Raw genomic sequence first — 22,525 nt, forward strand, 5'->3', positions numbered from 1 at the left:
GCAAACAGGTAGCCAAGTTGATACAGTTTAAAACAGGCTAAATAAGTTAGCTGGTTTAATCTGTATATTTAGTAAGAGAATATTTGGTAGCCTTGATTTTTGTACGACCAACAGAATAACACAGTTTAAATGACAAAATTAACTTGAACCATGTCTAATGTCATCACATAGTGGTGATTACTACGAGTGTTGTCTTCTTACCAACCACTGCATAGTGCAAATGTGTGAATAATGTGACTGAAGTTTTTAAGAGATGTATTTTAAGAGAGTGGAATCTTTGGTTAAGACTGACCTACTAATGTTCATAGTTAGTTTCTTTTAACTATAACCACAACATTTTCCTAGTCTTACCCAAGTAGTTTTGGTTGACCAAAATCAACGAAGCCTTGACCGTCTTGGTGGTAGATGAGAAAATGTTTTTCTTGGAATACAGTGATGAAGAGTGTTCCAAGATAGTGTCAAAGGAAAAAAATCAAAATGATAGGAAGGAAAGCATTCACTGAGATAGTAGATTCCCAAAGCCATACTGCAGTGTCTGATATCGTTACTACGCCTGAAGAAATGATAAATCAAAACTGAAGATAATATTGTTTTTGATGGATCCTTTCATGCCGTTATCTCTGCCCTTGGGCAGTAATCTTATTTCTCTTAATTCTCTCAACGAAAAGAGTTTAAGGTCTTATCCATATAATCCACCTTGAATGGCCAAGACAAGCCAATGTGACATACTATACTGTAATTTACCACACCTAGCAATAACCATACAATGTGTATATTATAAATGTTTATACATTTGTTTATATAGTGTTTCTTGCTTAGCTGCACAATTGTCTTTTTTCCTCACTTTGCAACAACTGTCACTGATAAACAATGTGATACGTTAGTAGACTGCTTTCTGTTAATCTTTGCATGAGCCGCTTATTTTGTGAAGCTCCCTCTCTCTTGTGATAAAGGTTCATCTCTTTATAAGCCTGCAGTGGAAACTTAGGATATGGTATGTGGGTTCATCTGTGATTGATGGGAAAATATAATATATATTTTATGTCTATAAAGACTATTATAGAGTCACAGACCAAAGATATTGTTAAAAGAGATGCAGCTCCTACACACAATTTCTCAGCAAGTTAAATTAACTCTTTTAAGAACATTTTTGCCAGGAGACCCTGTAGATATGAGATCCATTGGATAAAGTTGATTTATGTAGAAATCTATTGATCCAACTTGAGCTTATTGGTCAGTCTTCACACAGTGAAGAAAAACTGTGGAACACAGGTAGTGTATTAGACAGGGTCAAATATTTTATTCTACCTCCCTTTAGGCTAGAATGTGATTGAAATTTAATTGTATTTAAAAATAAGTTGCAGGGCATTTCAAGAGACTGTGTTTACATAATTAGTTTACATTATTGTAATAAAGGTATTAGAAAGTAAAGAGAGGGGGATGCAAGTGCCTGCTCCACAGTAATAAGGCAATATGTTAACCTGGAAAATAGATTAAGGCAAATAAAAGTTTTTAAAAAATTATTTCAAAATACAAATAAGTGCAAAAGTTATGAGTTATGTTATGTTTAAAATGTGAGCAGCAAATACCTGAACGCAGGGTCAGGGTTAGCTTTTCCCAAGCAGTTTGCATATCCACCCAGCCTTAAAAGAAAACTTTATTTTGATTTTATTTTGGTTATATGTAGAAGGTTTTCTAAACTAGTTTCTCCCCCTCAAACAACAGGATTGGCAATACAAGTATGTAATTAGCAGCAGTTAACATCATATATTCACAAGCAGCTCAGTTTCAAAAACAGACAGTGTTGAGGAAGTTACTAGAAAACATTAATGAATTATTTATTCCACATTACTCTTTTAAAACATGCTTTTTTTAAAATTACTCATCAGTAAAGGAAACACATGTTAACTTGTTACTTTACTGTTACTCCTGGCAGGTCCCATCAGGTGCCTTTAAACACCTCCAGATCATCCAAATCCACTGAGCCAAGCTGATATCAATCCACCATCTATCTCATCTGAGACTGAGAACAAGTCTATTAAAATATCAATGTAACAGTGTCAGTAGATTAATTACAGATTTTTTCTAATTGTAATTCCTTACAATATACAATATTCATTACTGAAGAAGTGCATTATATTACATCACTTATTTCTAAATCAGTGCAGGAAACAAGAAGTAAAATATTTATTATTTCAATATGGTCGATTGCATGCTAATCGACCCATTCACCACTCTAGAAGAATATACATATTATCCGCTATTGCTGCACCGCCTGTGGATGCAATTTTAAAATGAAAATGAAAGGAAATAGGGGGTATCAAAAGTAAACATTCGTCAAACACAGGATTTCCTCCTGTTTTTTTTTAATTTGGTGGTACCATTTTTCAAGCCAGAAAAGAAAATATCACACCACTCCCTTTGATGGTGGACAAATCAAACACTACAACTCATGCATGGGCTGAGGTGTGTAAACCAGTGCAAAATATAGACTCAAAAGATGAGGATTTCAGAGAGTTCTCATAACTGCAGCCAATTCCCTGCACTAAATCTATTCAAGATGAATAGTTTGTGTTTCCAGTGTGTATGTGCCCCAGTGGAAATCTTGCTTCTCACCAAACGAACTCCTGTCCCAGCCTTTCATTGATTAACCATACTATATCAATCCAATTTAGATGCTTTTCTCTTGAATTTGGTGTTCTAATAAGTTGTGTTGACTGTTCTAGATGGCTTATACTTTCACATCACAGATTTAATCGTACCAATATGTGGGTTTTCTTGATCTCTTTTATCAATGTTCTACCAACTTTGCTGTATTAAAATACTGGTCTGTTGTCATCATCGTAATTATTCTGCGGTGGATAATATATGTGTCCTTTGCCCTTTTACTTTAGTGGAAGATAATATAATGGTCGATGCTCTGACTTTATTGGATCATGAATTTTGAACTCTAATTGTGCGTGCCATTTTTTAATTAGCAAGTTATTATAGGGGGTCGCATTGCAGATGAGCGTGGCACTCCTAGCAGGTTCACAGAGTTAATGTATTTAGCACAGGGAATGTCACACTCCAGGCTAGAATACATATTTTGGTGGAATGGCAATGACAGCACAAACTATGCATAGCCTCTCTGGCCGGCCTGCTAATATTCTGGCTGTTAATGATGGGGCCTTTGTTGAGCGGACCAGGCACAACTGGGCTGCTAACTCGTATAGGAAAATTGAAGGAATGATCAGTAAGCTATGCTATGATCTCTGCCCACACAGCTTTAACTGTCCTTGTCTAATTTTCATTTATTTAAAGGGGCTGCTTAAAAATAATCTGAACAAAATTTATTATTAGAATTTTTCTTACCACTTGCATTCATTATTGTTTATCCTTGAAGAGGGATTTAACAAGGAGCTCAGTTTCAAAAACAGTTTTGAGATTTGAGTTTATGCTAATTTTAATAAATGAGCATAACGCACAGCTTATGCATGGGCACCATTTAAATATGAAGAGCTTCCACCAGCAAACATCTTTTGAGAACTGCATGAAATATACACAGGGTTAGGCAAGAAAAAAGGACTTGATAAAAGAACATTTTCCTTCTTTGTTGCTTTTATAAAACTGGCAATCATTAAAACCATAAAAAACTGGCAAATGAAAATAGATGAAAACCTTCACAACATACGCAGTTAGGCTGCTTAAACCCTACATTTACATTTAACAAAAAAATAAAAGGAATTCTGCAATATCTGAGGAGGAGTTTTCTTTTTCTTATCTACTTTTTAAAAATTATCATCATTATTATTAGTTTTTTTTCTCCTTTTTACAATATGATGTGGTTAAGAGTAGACAAAATGATTGTTATGAAGAAAAAGTGACTAACAACATATTTTGAACAGCAAGCTCTCAAATCAGTTTAAGATTGAACTGAGTGTATGTCTGTTTTTTTTTTTACCCACCTTTGCATGTTCATCTGCCAGTGTTTCTTCCTGTCTGTCAAATGTGCAAAGGCAGCAGAGAAACAACTGTTTGCCGGAGATGTTATGTGCTAACCAGCTGCTGTTTTAGGAATTACCTCAGCGAGAGGTGAGGAGAGATCAAATGGAAACAAATCACTACATTTGTTGAATGAATGATGAATATGAATATTGAATGAGCTCTTGAATGAAGTATGTTTTTTTTTTTTTGACAATTAGACCTCATGTATGCAGTGTCTTCATTAGGATTTGGGCCATATACAAAATAGAGAAATAGAGACAGGACAGATCCTGCACAGTCTACATCCTGGTGGTAGAGCATGGCCATTATGTGGTAGATGGACACTTTGGACTATTTCCCTAGACATCATGGGAAAACAGTGGTGATGGGGAGGAAGTGGGTTGTAGAATTTGAAAGATGGTATTTAAAGAACAGCAATCCGTGAGTCACTGGCCTGAGGAACACAGGTAGAAGGATCACTGGTCAGATATGTTTACATGGATTGAAGATGCAGGACGAAATGACAACATCAACAAACATAAACTACAAAGAGTAGGCACATCCCCAGGTGGTGCACTAGCACCAGCCGCTTTTGTTTCTAACTTGATAAGTGGCTTTTTTCCCCCCTGTGAAGCAGCATCCACACACATTTCTCTGACCTGGCTGCGTGACAGACAGGAAACTATACTGTGCCCAAAGCCTCAGCATTGTTTGTCACTGTTATTTAAACATCTCAATAGAGCCTACAATGGCCCAACCAGAAAAATCTATTGTAATAGCTTGGCAGCCCAGTTGGACTTCCCTGTGCTTTTTCACCCAAATAGACGAGGAAAACAAAAGTGAATGAGCCCTTTGTGTCCCATTTTTCCTCAAGTTAAAAAAATATTAGTGTCTAATAGCAAATATGTGTCTCTAATGGCTTACTGCACCTAGTTAGATCAATTGTGCAGCCACTGGCATGTGGCGGTGCCACCTTTCCCTTATAACATGCTACAATCTCATATACAGCTATCACTTTTTCTGCACTTTTAAAGGTGTTTTCAGCTATAATCATAGAGCTGCTTAAAACATTTAAAATACTTAATTTCTACATTTCAATACAACAGTGCAGGGCTATTACAAGCTCATGTTTGAAAGCTTAACTGTTTATTGAATCTTATTGTAGTTACATCAAGCCTATATGTTTTTCATTCCATACCATTTTATTTTAACTACATAAAGTGGGTTATTGGTTCTAAACAGTAGATATAAAGTTGCTATTTATTTTAACCCTCTGGGGTTACAGGATTTGTCTGAACACATATGTTGAACTATAATACATAGTCAGTCATTGATCATAAACTCTTACAGTAAATGTTCCCTCATTTAACATAGCAACTATAATATAATATGTTAACACATACTTTCCTACAGGAAAGGAGCGACACATTTAAACAGCTGCTGGTGAGAGCTGTACCTTTTTTATGTAACTTGACCACCTGCCCCTCCACAAATGTTTGTGCATAACCCTGATGGAGAGAAATAAATCAGGTGTGTATATACTACACTAACACTTCATATATTAAAAAAAAAGAAAAAAGTAATATAAGTAATATAAGTAATATAAAAAGTATAATAAGTAAAGAATATGTAAAACCACTCAGTCAGCAGCTCTCTCAGTCTCTCTCATTTTCCCGGACCTCGGCTTACTGACTGAATGCTTGCACATGCACCCGCTCTGGCTGCTGATAGTAAATCAGCCATGCTCTATTGGCGATAGTGATAGCTGGCCATTTACAAAGAGTTCTAATTATAGAGTGCATCTCTATATAATTATATAGGCAACAAAATAAATTATAAACACAACATAATTTCAGCAAAAAAAAAACAAAAAAAAAAAAACACCACAGTGTTAGGTCTTTGTAGCAAGATGTACAAACAGATATTTGAATAACAGCATTTCAGTCATTGTCATCTGGCTTGTCTTGTTATGCAAAAACACACAGTATCAATAGAAGTATTTTGATAAGACAGGACAGATATACTGTAAATCAAACGTTGGGATTTGTGTCACAAGTCTGGGAGAATTATCAAATGTGTTTTTAATTTGAGTTGTAAGTAATGTAGTGGAAGTCAGAAGTTTTTTTAGAGTCCGGTTGCGGTGGTGCAGTAATTGTGATGTTAACACTGGGAACAGAACTGTACTGAGTTACATCACCCTGACAAACAACCCATGGCATTTCAGAAATGAGAGTAAAAGCATTGCAGTATCAGATGAAAATCGGTGGGGGAAAGGCCTTTCACATTTTTTGAAACTTGCAGTTCAAGCAACACACTTGCTATGTTTAAAGAATGGCAAATATGTTACTGCATTTTTCAGCTTAAAAGAATTTAAGGATATGGCAAAGAAAATATTGTGATAGAGAAAGATGAGATGAATTGTCCTTTCAGATAAAGGAGTTTACACAACACTCTGCGAATATAGAACAGATAGAGAAAAGAAGTTAATTACACATGTATGTGTGTGAGGTGTTAGCATTAACTTTTTTCAAGGTGTTAACTTCCCTCTCGGCTCTCCACCTGCAGTTATCGCATTCGTAAGAGCTGGAAATTGAATGTGTCACCCTTTCACACATAGTTTAACACCTGTTAGACTACATGTGATATGTAAAGGACAGAGGTAAAATCAATTCTGTTGATTAAAATATTACTTCATATTTTCTCTATAGTGTGGGTTTTCTCCAGGTACTCTGGTTTCCTCCCACAGTCCAAAAACATGTATGTCAGGTTGATTGGTGACTCTAAATTGCCCATAGGAGTGAGTGTGAGTGTGTGAGGTTGTTTGTCTCTATGTGGCCCTGTGATGGACTGGTGACCTGTCCAGGGTGGACCCCTGCCTTTCACCCAAAGAGAGCTGGGATAGGCTCCAGCAGATCCCTGTGACCCTGGTTAGGAATAAGGGGGTATAGATGATGGATGGATGGATTTTCTCTATATTGAAATGAACTAGATTTAATCCAAAGATCAATTGAATCACTGAAAATTCTGCTCAGTTTTTTGTGTTGACTTTTTTCTCAGTTAATAAAATCAAACAAAAAGTAGCCATCAGTGTGTCCTCATTCTAATTTCTAATTTTACAAATCTATAACCACAGTTTAATTTCACTAAAATATATGATCCTGTTTGCCTCAGCTCATTGTACCTTTGCTTTGCCCTTTGAGGTCTGTCAGCTCTAAAGCTCTAAGATGGATCCTGCTGATTAATAAATTCATCTTGACAACTTCTATATCAGCGTCTTTTAATTTGGCCCGCTTACTGGCTTCCTAAAGGAGAGGGCTTATGACTCTCATGAAAGCCCATTGCACGTCAATTCATGTGAGAGAATTAACCAGAGCTAAGAAAACACAGTACATTAATTATTCAAACATGTATAATTGGTCAATTATGATGCCAGACACCCATGTCTGACTAAATAACCTTTTCTATAGTGTCTGAGACTGAAAGTATTTAACAAACAGCAACTGAATCAGCATCACCACTTTACCATCACCACCCTTGATTGTGAAATATTCCAATCAATTTCACTTCTGTCTTTAAATTGTTTAAATGACACACCTGTTTCTCCTTGAATTAGCATCTGTGGTTGTTTGGTGGTTGAATACTTCCTAATTGTCTATTATACTCAGTCCTGGGCTGTAACCTGCAGTTAAAGCAATGAGCAGTCTGAAATTGAGCATGATAAACATCAGAGCATTTTACCAATACACAGTATCTATCTAGCATATGTGACACAACTAGCCCATGTATTATTAAACTAGTTTGCTATCAGTGCTGGGCAATATTCCCAGCCAATGGTTGTCATGATGTGCAGCTGTGCAGTCAAATGTAATGATAAAGCTAGTTCTTGTTAAGGTCTCTGATGGATGCATTCACACCTAAGCTGTTTGATATGGACAAACTGCAGCTTGCCTTTTTGGTTTCCTTGTTGGCTGGTGTGAAAGCTGTAATTTAAACTATAGTGTGTAGCAAACTGTGTATCATGACTGAAACTAATGCCAGTCTGCTGCCAAAGCGCCTCTGGCATGTATTGTAAACTGAAAGTCTACCTACTAAAGGATTGTGAAGTAGTAGGTGTGTTATTTGCAATTTAAATTTGATGATCAGCAGTTTGATAGCTTGAAGAAGTAAATGAATTGTTTATGAATTCAGCAGTGTTGATTTTGATTAGCCCCCCCTTAAACGTCTGATTAATGAGAACTGGTCCAATAAGTCCAGTGGGCAGAAAAGTTTTGACACAACAATAAAGTCTCAGCCACAGAGTGAACCCTTCCTCCTCTCATCCCCCGCCCTGCTTCCAACCTCCTAATCAGAAGGCAAGGACTCTAGAGACTTACAGTTAGCCTCTGCCTCTCAACTCGATCTCTGCCACAGCTTCATTACCCATTGACTACAAAGGGCTTTCTTTCCCTGGTGACTCACATAGTATTATCACAAGCCTCTGGTAGTCAGTGTTTGTATGTGTGTGTGTCATGGCTTTATTGTCTTCATCGCTCATTAAAGCCCTCCTCTGAGGGATGCAATGGCAATAAACAGAGCAGCAGCAGGTGTAACACTGCCTTGGATCTGCTGACCACCATGACGGAAGGATCGATGGTCTCCGTGGCTGGGTTGACAACCACAGGGTCACTCATCACATCAGGTGCCTGATAATGTGGCTGGATGCAATTGCAGCCACCTGAATGGGTTTTTAATTCAAGCTTGTTATTGGAGAGTGCACTGTGGTATTGCCCTCCAGAAAGTACCAGCCTGTTTTAAATTGACCTTGGTGCACAGGGGGTTCAAGTTTCTTCGTCAAATCTTTCCAATTCCAATGTGCAGTAGCTGTTTGCCTCGAGTGCTCTGAATCACATTCACAGAATTTAAATTTTAGCTGCCAGATCCACAGGGATGTTGAGCGAACGTCAGTGAACGTGAACCAACTTTAAACACATACATAAAATCACTTAATACCAAAAGCTCTTCAGAATAATAAATGACAAGAACAATAGAAAACCTTTTTCCCCAGTATGTCACCTACCAAAAAGCATTTTTAAATCAAGCTGAAAATTGATAGCTGAAGATAGCTGTAGTTATAAAACCAGATTATTTAGGATTCCTATGTGACTGTTCCAGCTGCATGCTTACGAGAGGTTTTGACAAAATGAAAAACAGTCATACATACATACGTACATACATACTTACATACCCCATATGACTGCTCCACAGGCCTATGGGACAGTCCTCATAATGGAGTCAACCCGACATATTGGTTTTTCAGATTAGCGGATCTGTGTAGTATCCATTAGTTCATCCACTAAATTGGGTTTCTCCTTATTTTTGGATCTGTCTCTTCAAAGTCAAGCGCTGACAGTGTGAATGCAATTTTCTGCTTCTTATCAGACATGTCCTCAAGTAGAAGTTGCTAAAAAACATATGTGGTGAGTGAGAGTGGTTTACAAATAGGAAGCAAATATTGCTTTGTCCATAGTTCTTATATCTGCATAGATCTCTTCCTTTCTTCTTACGGATGAAAGCACAGTACTAGTTTCCCTGAGGTTTATGCACAAAGAACACTTCAGTAGGTTCTGAAAAAATGTGGGGTCAGGGAAAACAACTTTCACTGTAATGCTTACAATAATTAACATAAAACTGTGGAATGGTTGTTCTATATATTATGTCACTTAATTTCCTTGCTCATGTCATAATTACTGTTATAAGTAGAGCCCCCCCCCCCCATAAATAAATAAGATAGTCCCAACTAATTAATTCCTCCTGAGTGTTGTGTTGTATAGCTACAGCAGGTGCCTGTTTGAGGTTAGTGCACCCAAAGGTGGTTCAACCAGATATTAAAACACTTTTGCCATTAATTTTTCCATCATCTTTGAAATGGGTGTGTTGGATAAAGACATGAAAGGTGTTGACTGCTTGTGTTTTATCTGCTAATAAATATTATGTATGCTTATATTTGGGACTTTGGTGAAGACCTGATCATATTTTGTGACCAATTTATACAGAAAATCAGAAAACTGCAGTGTCAACTGTAGAACCACTGTAGCAGCTAAGGCAATGACGTATTAACTGCTTGTGTAAACTTTGGGGTAAGATTATCTAAGCATGAAAAGGAGCTTTGGGAAGCAGGACCAAAATCTGCTTTCTGTAAAATCTGATACTATTTAATTTGTTAATTCAAAATGAAGTATGTGATTTTAATGTGTAACAATTCTGCATAATGTAAATAAATAATTTGATTATACATTCTCACAGTGTGTATGTGTGTGTGTGTGTGTCTGTTTTACCCCTGCAGCACGCAATTTTAAAAATGTTCAGCAATGCAGCACATTATATAGCATCAGGACACTGAATTATGATGCATTTTCTTGACCTTGATCAAATGATTTAGACCCCACCAAACTACACCAGAGAATTATTCCAAAATATTTACAGAAAAAAAGAAAAAAAAAATTGTTGCATGAGATCAAGACACAGGTTTTTGCTCTTACTGCTGCCCAGGAATTTAGGAGTTCCTGTCACCCAAGAGGACATTTTGAATTTGAGGGCACATGTTGACACCTGAAACTCAAGCTTAAGATGAAAAAAATGGCAGCCAAGTCATTTCTCTAGCAAGAACTGCACATTTCTTCAAGGCCGACTTTCTCTCTTGTGGATTGAACCAGTGACTAATTAATTAGTGGTTCATTTTTTCAACCCACCCGCAAGAAACAGGCAAATATATGAATATATTTATTTTCATCATGTTTGGGAACAATCATGCATTTTTTTTCTCTAATTTCCTTGTGGTACTTTAGCAGAATTTTAGTATAATAACATATCTTTTTCATCAACCAGACAAGACATTTAAAGATAAGAGAATAATGTGTAGCTACTTGTATGAGTAATAATTCAAAATGTATGCACATGGTAAATGATGTGGCATATATATGCACTGTGCTGTTTCCACTCTAGCACATGCAACACAATTACCAGTTCCACTATGTCATCTAGAGTATTGTACGCTTTGTACTGTAACATGTGCAGAACTATAAAGTACAACAAATGGTCTAAAATGTCTGATAATTCATTCAAAAATTGTACATAAGCAGTTTTTGTGATCAAAATACATACTATGCGACTTTTCGAAATATTAATCAAACAGCTGTTGTTAAAAGTAAAGGAACTATTGCTATTTTCCAAAAGTTTTCTTATGTATTGTCTCAGCTGTAACCAGTAAAATGTCAATCTGTACATTTAAAGAGTGTCGTCTTAATTATCCAGTGTGATTAAGCACTGTGAAAGGATTTCCAAACACAGTCATTACTGCACATTCAAATTCAATCTACTGCAGGCAAAGGCTATTATAGCTCATATGGATTTTGATTACTGATTATATGCTTTGATGACTCCAACCCTCTTGTCTGCACATTATTTCACACAACTGGATGGAAGAAAATCACCTTTCGTAGTCAAACATTGATTATTACTGCTCCTGTTTCACCTTAGACCTTAAAGGTTGTCCAGTTTTTGCTTCTGGATGAGGGAGAATGCATCTACATCCTGCCTACTAGAGCTACCATAATATGGAAGCTATACTATCATTGGATCACTGGACCTGAGGAATACAAAGAAAGCCAGGGTTGATTGGACATTATTTTCCAGCTAGATCACTTGACCATGAGAAAGAAAGCGTGACAGGAACTATATGAGGTATGTGATACAGTGCAATGGCAGCCAACTGCTGCTCACAAATAATGAATTCTGATCTTGTTTTTGTAGATATTGGTGGGAGGCAAACTACAACTCAGCGAGGAAACTCACCATTGGTGGAAAGTCTTGGTCAGTCATAGTCAGACCATGCACAGGAATAATCAAAGGATAAGTGGTTTTCATGGTTCAGTAGTGTGTAATTTAAATAACTCTCCAGAAGTTATTTTATCAAAATGCCTCATCTGTGGCAGGACTTATTTCCACCTCACAATTTTAGTGTGTTTGATGAACCCAGCATGTACGCATTATTCTCATATTAAAAGATAAAAACTGAACAAATGCAAAGTGCGGCAGTTACATTGCGATCTCATCAAGAACAAAGTTAGAAGCTACCTTTGATTTGGGTTGTTAACCTTCTTGGGAGGCTATGACACAGCTCTAATCAATCTAATCTACTACAGGCTCTCTCTGTAACTCAGCAGCCCTGGTTGTCTTTGATGTTCTAGAGGAAATAGGTTTGTAATAACAGAATTTCACGCTAAGTTAAAATTACTCTGGTCTTCTTCTGCAGTATATGAAGGTTATTTAGGGCCAATTTGTGATAGAAGGAAGAAAAATGAAGGACAATGTTGGTCTGCTGGGTGCTTTTCTGTAGAGCAAGGCTAGCAACACACCCAGACTCCAACTGTGATGGTGCAGCCTAAGCAAAAAAGCAACCTATCATTATTGCCATTTCCTCCTGTCAGGACCCACAGTTACTGAATAGCACTTGTGTCAGATGGAATAAAATGCAGTGACAAAAAGCTTGAAAAATCAATACCATATTTGCAAAAATGTGTGTGTCCTAATCTTGTGGAATCTGTGCTGCAGTGCCATCCAGAAGTTCTCTTTATCCCTGGCTTTAGCAGGCCCATAGCCTGTTGTCAGAATCACATGGAAGCAGGGAATGGACTGTACTGTGCTAATCCCATTTTTGCATTTAATTACCCACTACTTCAGAATGCTCACTGCACCCTGGATGCAGAACTGTTTGCAAAAAGTCGAACACCACTCTGCAGCACACACTCCCCAAGGGGGAAGGGCTTGGCTGAGCAATTGTTCATACTCCTCACATACGCGTCACATTAGCATATCTGGCTGCCTGCACAGACATTAAATGCAGGTGAAGCACAACCGGGGTATTATCACTTTGTTTATAACACAAAGGCAGTGTGTGCGTGCTCTTTTCCTCACTTCATTTCCCACAGACAACATCAGGCAGCATGCTTTGCATACTCGTGTTTTAATTGCCTGCTAGGATTCTGGATTCTGACCCATAATCTCTGTTCTCAGCTGCTTGTAAGCCATATTTCTTTTGTGCTGTCCTTTATAGGGATGTGTTGTTTTTGGTCTTGCTTGCTGCCTGCACAATGGATACAGATGTTTGTGTGCTAGAGTGTCATGTTGACTTCAGTGCTGAGTCAATGAAATTGAATGAGTGATGAATATGTTAATTCACAATACTATAGCTCACACGGATTACTAAACTAATAGTTACATCATTATCCCACCACCAGCACGATTAATATTATGTGTAAAAATAACTAATAAAATAACTAACACATATCCATGAGAAGTAATTTTCAGGGATATTTATTTCATTGTAAAATAATGGATTATTGTGCTTGAATCACAAAAAAAAAACTGTGATATTACACTCGAATAACACATCAAAAGTGTGAAGTAGTGTTAGTTGAGTTGTGGATAATAATTAAAAATTATACAGCAGTTAAGTTGTACAGCCAGGAAAGAGAGGAGCAGCATGTAACTTAACACCAACTAATACACATCATGGCAATAAATAATAAATAAATAACAGACATTTGCAATGTTAGCAGTGTGGTTAGACCATTTACAAGTCAGCATTGGCATTGGCAGTCAGAATATACCTACTGAAACTGGGAGCATCTAATTAGTGGCGACACCTCTAAACACATGGGATGTGTGATAGCATGCTAAACACCAATCCATCAACACTGTGCAGTCAGGTTTCTGAACAGTCTGTTCTTTGCCTGCTGGGCTCTCACTCTGACATTCACCTGATAATGAGATGAGTCATTCATTCATTCATAACGCTTGCTAATATATCTATACACGATGCTATTGCTGAACGCTCCTTCCTCCTCACTTTGGTTTCACTAAAAGTTAATCCACCGAGGATTTTTGTTGTGAAGCTACAGGCTTGTAATCGGATCGCTGTAAGCATCTGGATGTGCGGCATCCCTGTGAGCTTTAAACTTGTATGGAACAGGGTGTACCTCAACAAATCGTCTTAATGGATAATGCTGGAGAAAGATAGGAATAATGTTTTCTTATAACATATTTCCCAAAACTGAAATTAAATTGAACAAGTTAGTGTATTTGATAGGAAGAATATTTTTTTTTAGATTTTAACAGTTACACATGTATCTTTGATATTTGGTAAATATCCAGCAGTTATTGTGTTTTTTAATGAAGTGCTGTACTTCACAAATCCTAAAAAGCACATTGTATTACATGTGCATGTTGAAGATCTTTAGTGATAAAAAAAAATACTATTCAAATCTTTTAAGTATGAAAGTGGATATTGCCTTTTGCAGAAATTCAAGGTGTATCTGAGCTTACAGTCCATTGGAGTTAATTTTCTCCTTCATTTTTATTCTCTTTCTTCTCCTTTTCCTTTTACTCTGCCATCATCCTCCATTTTCGTGTCTTCTCATTTTTCAGTTGGATAAATTACCCAAGAACAGGCTTTAAGAGATAGAATATGTTTTATGCAGTGATCCAAGTTGCTGTAGTCGTTCCTGACTTTTCTGTAAAAATTCAAAACTCACAAAAAAAGTAAATGGTCCTAAAATTGTATGCAATCCCCATTCTGTCTGAACTCACGCTGTGCCATTTCTTTCAGTTTCAGTCACACATTAAGATGTTCATTTTATTCAGACTTCAGCCTTTTGGCTTTTAATAGTTTTACATTTATGTATTAATAAGTGCAAACAAGCTCCATTCAATGAACCTCTAAATGTCCATAAATAAATAAATAAATAGGACATTACTGTGATAGACTGGTGGCCTGTCCAGAGTGTACCCCTGCTTTTTCACCCAAGGAGAGCTGGGATTGGCTCCAAACACCTTTTTCAATTCCAGCAGTTTTTATTTGAGAATGTCATTTTCCAGTGTTCTTGTTTTTTGTTTGTTTGTTTTTTTCAGAATAGTGTTTTCTCCAATGTCCGTTTTATTTCATAATGCTGCTTTCAACAGAATGAGTTTGTCTTTCAATCTACACCAGGTGGGCTGGACCAATTCCACACCATGTCCATGTTGAATCTGCCCTGAAGCTGTGAGATGGACCTGGCTGCAGACAGGATAGAGGGTTGTAACAAGGGTTCAGTCTCAGTTCCCTTATTTTATCGCTTCTCGCTCTCACTCTCACTTGGTCAACCTGGAAGTCACTGATGAAGGACGTCCCAAAACTCTTAATTCTGTCCTGGAAGAGCTATAAGTGAGGATACACAAGTGCATCATTCATGGAAGTCTGTTATAGATTGATATGCCCCTTTATTGGAAATCGGTTTGTAATTGGATGGTGCACATTAAGAATCAGAGCAAAAGATGTCTAACTAAAACATCTTTCCCAGTTTCTCTGTCTTTGAAATATGGACACAATTAGTGGAAAAGAGATTTACCCCAGGATTCTGGCACTGCTGACCACGGCTATAAATTCTCAACTTTTTCCAGAAGTAGGATTAGGGTGAGGGTTAACGCCTAATCCTAACCATAACCCCAACCATAAACCTGTCGAGGTTACCAACTTGCAGCTAATATTGACAACGTCCTGCTGAGGTTGACAATACACCATCTTTGTGTCCCAGCCCCCTGGTCTTGATTGACAAAGTCATTCTGCTGAAAAATTACTAATGAAATAAAAAGGACACAATGAGATAATATTCTTTAATATTGGGAAAATGTTTAAAACATAAAACTATTTAATAAATTGAATTTAAAAGATGTGTTTCATTATTTAACAATGTCATGGTCATTTTATAAAACTGTGCATTTATTTATTTATTCAAAGAATACATTTCATATTGTCATATTATTTAAATATGAGCATTTTTGCACTCAATATAGGGGAGACCGGGTATGGTTGTAACATGGGGAGAGTTGTAACACCACCACTTCCACCAATCAGGGATAAGGTAGGAGTCATATGATCATATCAGTGTTTGTCTGCTTCCTTCCCAATCACACGCGGTAGTTGTCAAGGCTGGAAACATATACATGCAGATTCTACAGAGAAAAAACTGATTTTGAGGTAAGAAAGTAGCTATTTGACCAAGAAAATTTTTTTGTTTAATACTTAAACTATTGCAGTTATAATCATATGACTTATATTAGATGAAGTTGTGGTTTCTCAGGCTAAATGTGATGCACTTTTCCCCTGCTAATTTCAAGCCACTGAGCTAATACAGCTAGCTAAACAATGGCTGACAGGGGTGGGGTGGGTTGTAACACATCTTTAAATAGTGTTACAACCATCCCCTTACATACAACTAACACCACTTTCTTCATTCTAATAGATTTACAGAATGCCTAGGCAGTGGAAGAGAAAGACTGACAGAGGTGTGCCTGCCAATGTTTTAAAAGTAGCATCTGATGAGGTCACAGGGAAAGGCAAGTCAGTCAGATCAGTTGCGAAGGCACATGGGATCTGCCATGTAACACTGAGCAGATACTGCAAATCATTGCAGAAGCTGAGAGACCAGGGGTCCAGTGACCTTCCTAGTGTAGGTTACCGGAGCAACAACAAAGTTTTCTCTGAGGTGCAAGAGAAGAACTTGGCTGACTATTTGACTCAGGCAGCAGACTTGTATTATGGACTGACTCCACGTGAGGTAAGAATATGACAGGCTAGCCACCAGACCAGAGAAGGATTGAACACTAGCACAGGTGTCAGACAAAAAAAATGTTGTGCTTTTTGTACTCAGGTTTTCTATTACACTTTCTTTTAGGTCAGAAAGTTTGCATTTCAGCTGGCGGTAACATATAACATCACACACCCACAAATATGGAATGAGAATCAGATGGCAGGACCTGACTGGTTCACTTTCTTCATGAAACGGAACCCCAGCCTGTCAATGAGGAGTGCAGAGGCAACCAGCCTCACACGGGCCACAAGTTTTAACCGCACAAATGTGGAGCGTTTCTTCAACAGCCTAGGACGGGTCATTGAGAGATACAAATTTGACGGGAGCGACATATGGAATGTAGACGAAACTGGTGTAACAACAGTCCAGACACCAGAGCGTGTTGTTGCACGTCGTGGAGTCAAGCAGGTTGGTGCAATGACATCCGGTGAGAGAGGAGTGCTTGTGTCAGTAGCATGCGCTGTGCAAGCACTGGGAAATGCAATTCCCCCCTTCTTTGTATTCCCTCGTAAACGTTACAAAGAATACTTTGTTCAGAATGGGCCAACAGGGAGTGCTGGAAGTGGTAACGCATCAGGATGGATGCAAGAAGAAGACTTCCTCTTATTCCTTAATCACTTTGCAAAACACACAAAGGTGAGCCCAGAGAAGAAGGTTTTGCTTTTGATGGATAACCACTCTTCACATTTATCTGTGAAAGCTATTGACTTCTGCAAAGAAAAGGGGATTGTGCTACTTACCTTCCCTCCCCACTGCAGCCATAAACTTCAGCCACTGGATTGCAGTGTCTATGGCCCTTTTAAGAAAATGGTGAACACAGCAAGTGATGCCTGGATGAAAATGAATCCGGCCAAGACGATGACAATATATGATATTCCAAATATTGTGAAGACTGCTCTGTCAGCTGCAACACCCAAAAACATTCGAGCTGGTTTCCAAACCACAGGTATTTGGCCCTTCAATCCTGACATTTTTGAGGAGTGTGACTATGCACCCTCACAAGTCACTGACCGTCCAGACCCAGGTACATCATTAAAATCTGGAGCTTTCCAGCCGCACTCTCCACCAATTCACCTGGGGACTGCCTCCTCTCCTCCAACTAACCAGGTTACTTCTGGCTCCTCTGCAATTCATGATGCCACCATGTCCTGTGCTCCAGCTGAACCAGCCACATCAGGGTTGTCTCCAGGTCAGGTGTTCAGTCCTTCGGCTTTACGGCCATTTCCAAAAGCAGGCCCAAGGAAAACAAGTAGTGGGACCAGAAGGAAGAGGCAGTCTGAAATACTCACTGATACACCAGTGAAACAAGCATTGATGGAAGAAGAGCAGAGAAGAGGATCAAAAAATGTAAGAAAGAGTATCTTGGGAAAAAATAAAGGACGGCAAAAGAAAAAGGAGAGAACACCACAAAGAAAGACCACAAAGAAAATTTTGAAAACCAATGCTGAGGATTCTGAGACCTCAGATGACGAAAACCTTTGTGTTATCTGTTTGGAGGCATTTGGCAACTCAAAGCCGAAGGAAGTGTGGGTAAAATGTGCCCAGTGCAGTCTCTGGGCTCACCAAGCCTGCACTCCAGGGTTACCAGCATTCATTTGTCACCACTGTGACTCTGATTAAGAATAGACACACAACATCATTTCTGATTTAGACCTACATGTTCTTTGCGCAGGTATATTGAAGTAGCGCATTCATTAAGCATACATACTGTTTGTTCCTGTACCGTTTGTACAGGAAGTTTGTTCTAGTTGACGAATTTACACACACAGAGCCACATACAAGAACACACACACAGACACCAAAAACAGTGTATCATTCTCAGACACTCACACACACACTCTCCTGAGTCAAACAGAAAGTGGATGGTCAGTGAGAAAGAGACAGACATTGTTCTGGATTGTTCTCTGATTTCAATAAACCTCATTAAAGGCTATTTGAAGACTATCACATTGTGTGGCCTCTGTTTTTTCTTTTTTTGGGTACTGTTACAACATACCCCAGTATGTGTTACAACCTACCCCGGTAGTGGGGTAGGTTGTAACAAAGGAACACCATGTATTTGACATCACCTCACAAAGTCTGTGATACTCTTGCAGGCGCTTGAATTGGTGTCATTTGTAGTCAACAAATGTGGGTACTCTGTATAAAAGTTTGAGAATTCTAACTCAAAAATTCACTGAGTTACAGGTATTGAAGCAAAAAGTGTTACAACCATACCCGGTCTCCCCTACTTTTTTTTGTCAATTTTTACCTGCACATTTAATATTTATATATTCTAAGCATTTGGTTGCTGCAGCTATCACCGTATTCACTGTGTATACGTGTTCTCATCTATTGCAACATTTGTGGGAATGACTGTTTATTTGTGTCCCTCTGTTCTGCACAAGCTGGAAACTCTTACATTTGGGCTAAAATACTGTTTACCAAATTCAGTTTGTGGAAGACGCTTCAGTGTTGAATACCATTAGTAGACTTACGTTTACTTACTTACTCTAGAAACATGTAGAGGTCAACTGTCAGCATTTATCCTAGGACTGACTGATTGTTTTTGATAACAACGTGCATACAGCTGACTGAAAGACACTTAAATGTAATAAAAAAAATGTTTAGCTTGTCTCAGCTGTTTTTTTTTTTCTTAACCATTTTATCTATTTATTCGTGTCATCTAATGTCTCAATGAATTAATTTATTTAAGGTGATTGATGCTTCCAAAAAGCAGTAACATCAAGATGGCAGTAGAGGCAGAGACAAAATGTTATGAATGAATCTACAATGTTTATTAAAGTTAGTGCTTCTGAACAAAAAAAAAGATCTTGCTTGGTGAAGGAAACAGTTGTGATTCCACAGATGCTGCAGGTTATTGTAGGTCATAGGTTGCATAGGGTTTTACTCAGGAGGTTGGGTTACTATGGATCCTTACATGGTGACCATCACTGTAAACATTGGTCATGTCCTCCTGGACTAATCTGGTTGTTCCACCATGGTCAGCTCTGTTCCCACTGTCAGCACAGCTCTACAGTACATGCCTGTTCCTCCTTCTGCTTCAATTCTCAACCTTTCCGGGGGTCTGAGTTCATGCAGTTCTGTTGAACTGAGCTGTGTCCTCAGGAGTGCTGGCTGGCTGGCTGACTGTGACACTTAATAGGATATGTAGTTCATCATGTTAGACATACTGTAGAACATGTACTGACACAGGCACCGCAGATTAATGGACCTACAGCTTGCTGTCCATCTGGTTCTGGAGGTGAATCATGTTTATGTTGAAAGTATTACATGTCTGGATTTGCATGTTATTGACTCTCTTCAACTCCCACTCACTCGCTAACCCATGGCTCTGTAGGCATAATCCAAATGTGGACTGGGACACCTGGGTTCACTAGGAGGTGGAGTCAAAATTGCTGTCCTGTCAGCCAAAAACATTTTCTATAATCCTCTCCAAGTAAGCCTGGGTGTTCAGGGCATCCTGGCCAGATTAATGGCCCTTCTGACTACAAAGGGACCTTGGGTACTTGCTCTGTATGTGGCATAAATGCTCTCCAACTTGATGATATATTAAAGGCAGGACTGCTTTGTTAATGCCCCTAAGCACCATTTGTGGATGCCTGCTAAAAAGCTGTGTCTAACAACCAAGGGGGAGGGGGGGCAGTGATTGTTTTAGTTTAATGCAGAGGCAGAATGATAATCAGAACCTCCTGTCAAAGTACAGGGCAGCTTTATTGTGTAAAAAACACAGTGAACACAGTAAAGCTCACTGGACTATATGAACTGAAGCAAGCACAGCACTCCAGGTTGCCAGGCTGGCATTGACTGGCCTAAATATTAATCAGTGTTAGTGTCTGTCTCAGTAATAACAAGTATTTTATATTGCTTACATGTTCAGACTTTATATCTAGACTTTGTCTACCATGTTTTCATCATTAAAGGTTGTCAACTCTCATTCTTCAGGAGTGAAACAACTGCCCTGTGTCATGCTCTCAAGATGTCCACATAAATCTCTCAGTAAATAAGAGGAGTATCAAAAACATCCAAGGAGACACATTTTATGTAATTTTTTTTTTTTGGCATAAAAAGAAGAAATATCTCAACTTTATTTGGACTAATAATATCTGTCATTACAGTCATAACAAGTGGGAGCAGCAAAAAGTATTGTATGTTGATACATTTAATCAGAAATTTGCAAAACAGCACTTATGTCTTTCTCATATTTGATACCCTGAACAGTTGCACAAACAAAATACACAGAATTGTTTGTTGTGCACACTATGATGGTTCATTAATTGCAATGTGTGGAGAGGTGGGTGTGTGTGCTTCTGAATTTGCCATAAAAAGTCATTTGAGTTGGTTTGAAAGTAAATTAAATTTACATCCAAAATGAGCATCAAAAATTGCACCAAGCTGCCTAATCCACATAAACAGAGGGACAGCTGCTCTTCTCCTACATTTCCAGGAAATTTACAAAACAAAACGTAATAAACATTGTGTTTGCCCCAGTGTTGGCTTTGCACAGAATTCTTTACTGTATTTTTATTATTAACTATTTAACTAGCAGCTGCATAAAAAAGACAGTTCCACATACACTGTGCATCAACTCTGCGTGGTGTGCAGAGGAAGCAAGTGCACATACAGTATGAGCAGGAGAAAAATGAACATAATTTTGATCATCCTTCAATATGTAAATTTTAATAACCATTTTGCATGATGTTATTAAAGAGTCCATTTCTGTTAGCACTTTCAGTTCTCATCGCATTCTAGCATTTCTGCCTAAAAGTGCTAAGAGTCCACTACTGAGTCTCAGTCTCAAACAGATGAAAACAGAAATCCACTTAAGCGAAGTCCCACACACTCCAGAAGCATTTTGTGAATAGAGCAGGCAGACCTAATTTGTCACACAAAAGACACCCAGAGTTTACTATGGATTGTGGACATGCCTTTTCAGGCAACAGGAGAAGGTGAAACCTTGAAGGCACTTTGGAACTGGCTGGGAATTGACTGGCAGCAAGACGGCTTTCAGCTAGGGACAGCAATTCTGAATGGCTGTCAATTTGCCACTACATCGTCCACAACTGCATCATCAACCTCTTCCCATGTACAGTGCATTCAGAAAGTATTCAGGCTAGTTGATTCTTCTTGGCCTCTACTTCACACTTTTAATGTGTTGTTCAAGTGTAAGGTAGGTAGGTAGGTTTTGAGATTCTAGCACAGTAATTCATTATTTTACACAAATGCCCTGTACCTCTCCAGCCTTAGAAAACAATAACTTATCAAATCAAAATGTTTGTATATAGTGCTATAAAAGAGCTTTACAATACATCATGTTAAAACTAATTAAAGAAATGTAAAACACAAGGCAAATAAATAAATTAAAAAAGAAAGTGTGTGTGTTGAAGCAGCAAGCCAAGCTACAGAAATGTGTTTTCAACCATTACTTTAAAGCACTTAAATCATCAGCTAGATGAATGTGCAAAGGAGTTCCAGAGTCTATGGGCATAAAGCACTAATTTTTCCCATCTAGTCCTAGTCCTAAAGACCTCTGGAAGTTTCTGACTGGATATCCCTAGAAGCCTGATTGTCATGACATGCAAGTTCCGTAAGATGTCATGGACCTTGACTATGTACAGCTTTAAAAATGAAAAGAAAATCTTAAAATCCATTCTAACATATTCAGAATGTAGAAAATGTGCAATGTGTTCAAACCTGGGCAGCAGCTTTTGCATCAAATGAAGATGAGAAATAGAGTAAGCCCAGTGCAGAGTAGATTAATCCGAATGTGATGTGATTATTGTATGAATGATCTTTATTAAATCCAAGTGAGAGACAAATGACTTGACTTTAAATAATAAATGTAGGAAAAAAATAATATTGTAATATAATAATAACATGTAAAAAATATATAT

The 22,525-nt window shown here is 38.0% G+C and overlaps 1 protein-coding gene across 1 annotated transcript; it reads left to right on the forward strand.

Moving 5' to 3' along the window:
* Positions 1-15,833: 15,833 nt before the first annotated feature.
* Positions 15,834-18,575, forward strand: LOC113121674 (tigger transposable element-derived protein 6-like). Its single transcript, XM_033325770.1, has 3 exons — positions 15,834-16,018; positions 16,284-16,598; positions 16,716-18,575. The coding sequence occupies exons 2-3, from the start codon at positions 16,293-16,295 to the stop codon at positions 18,249-18,251; spliced, it is 1,842 nt and encodes a 613-aa protein (XP_033181661.1). The 5' UTR covers positions 15,834-16,018; positions 16,284-16,292; the 3' UTR covers positions 18,252-18,575.
* The last annotated feature ends 3,950 nt before the right edge of the window (positions 18,576-22,525 follow it).

The sequence above is a fragment of the Mastacembelus armatus genome, chromosome 20 (genome assembly GCF_900324485.2).
Source record: "Mastacembelus armatus chromosome 20, fMasArm1.2, whole genome shotgun sequence".
Classification (NCBI taxonomy): Eukaryota; Metazoa; Chordata; class Actinopteri; order Synbranchiformes; family Mastacembelidae; genus Mastacembelus; species Mastacembelus armatus.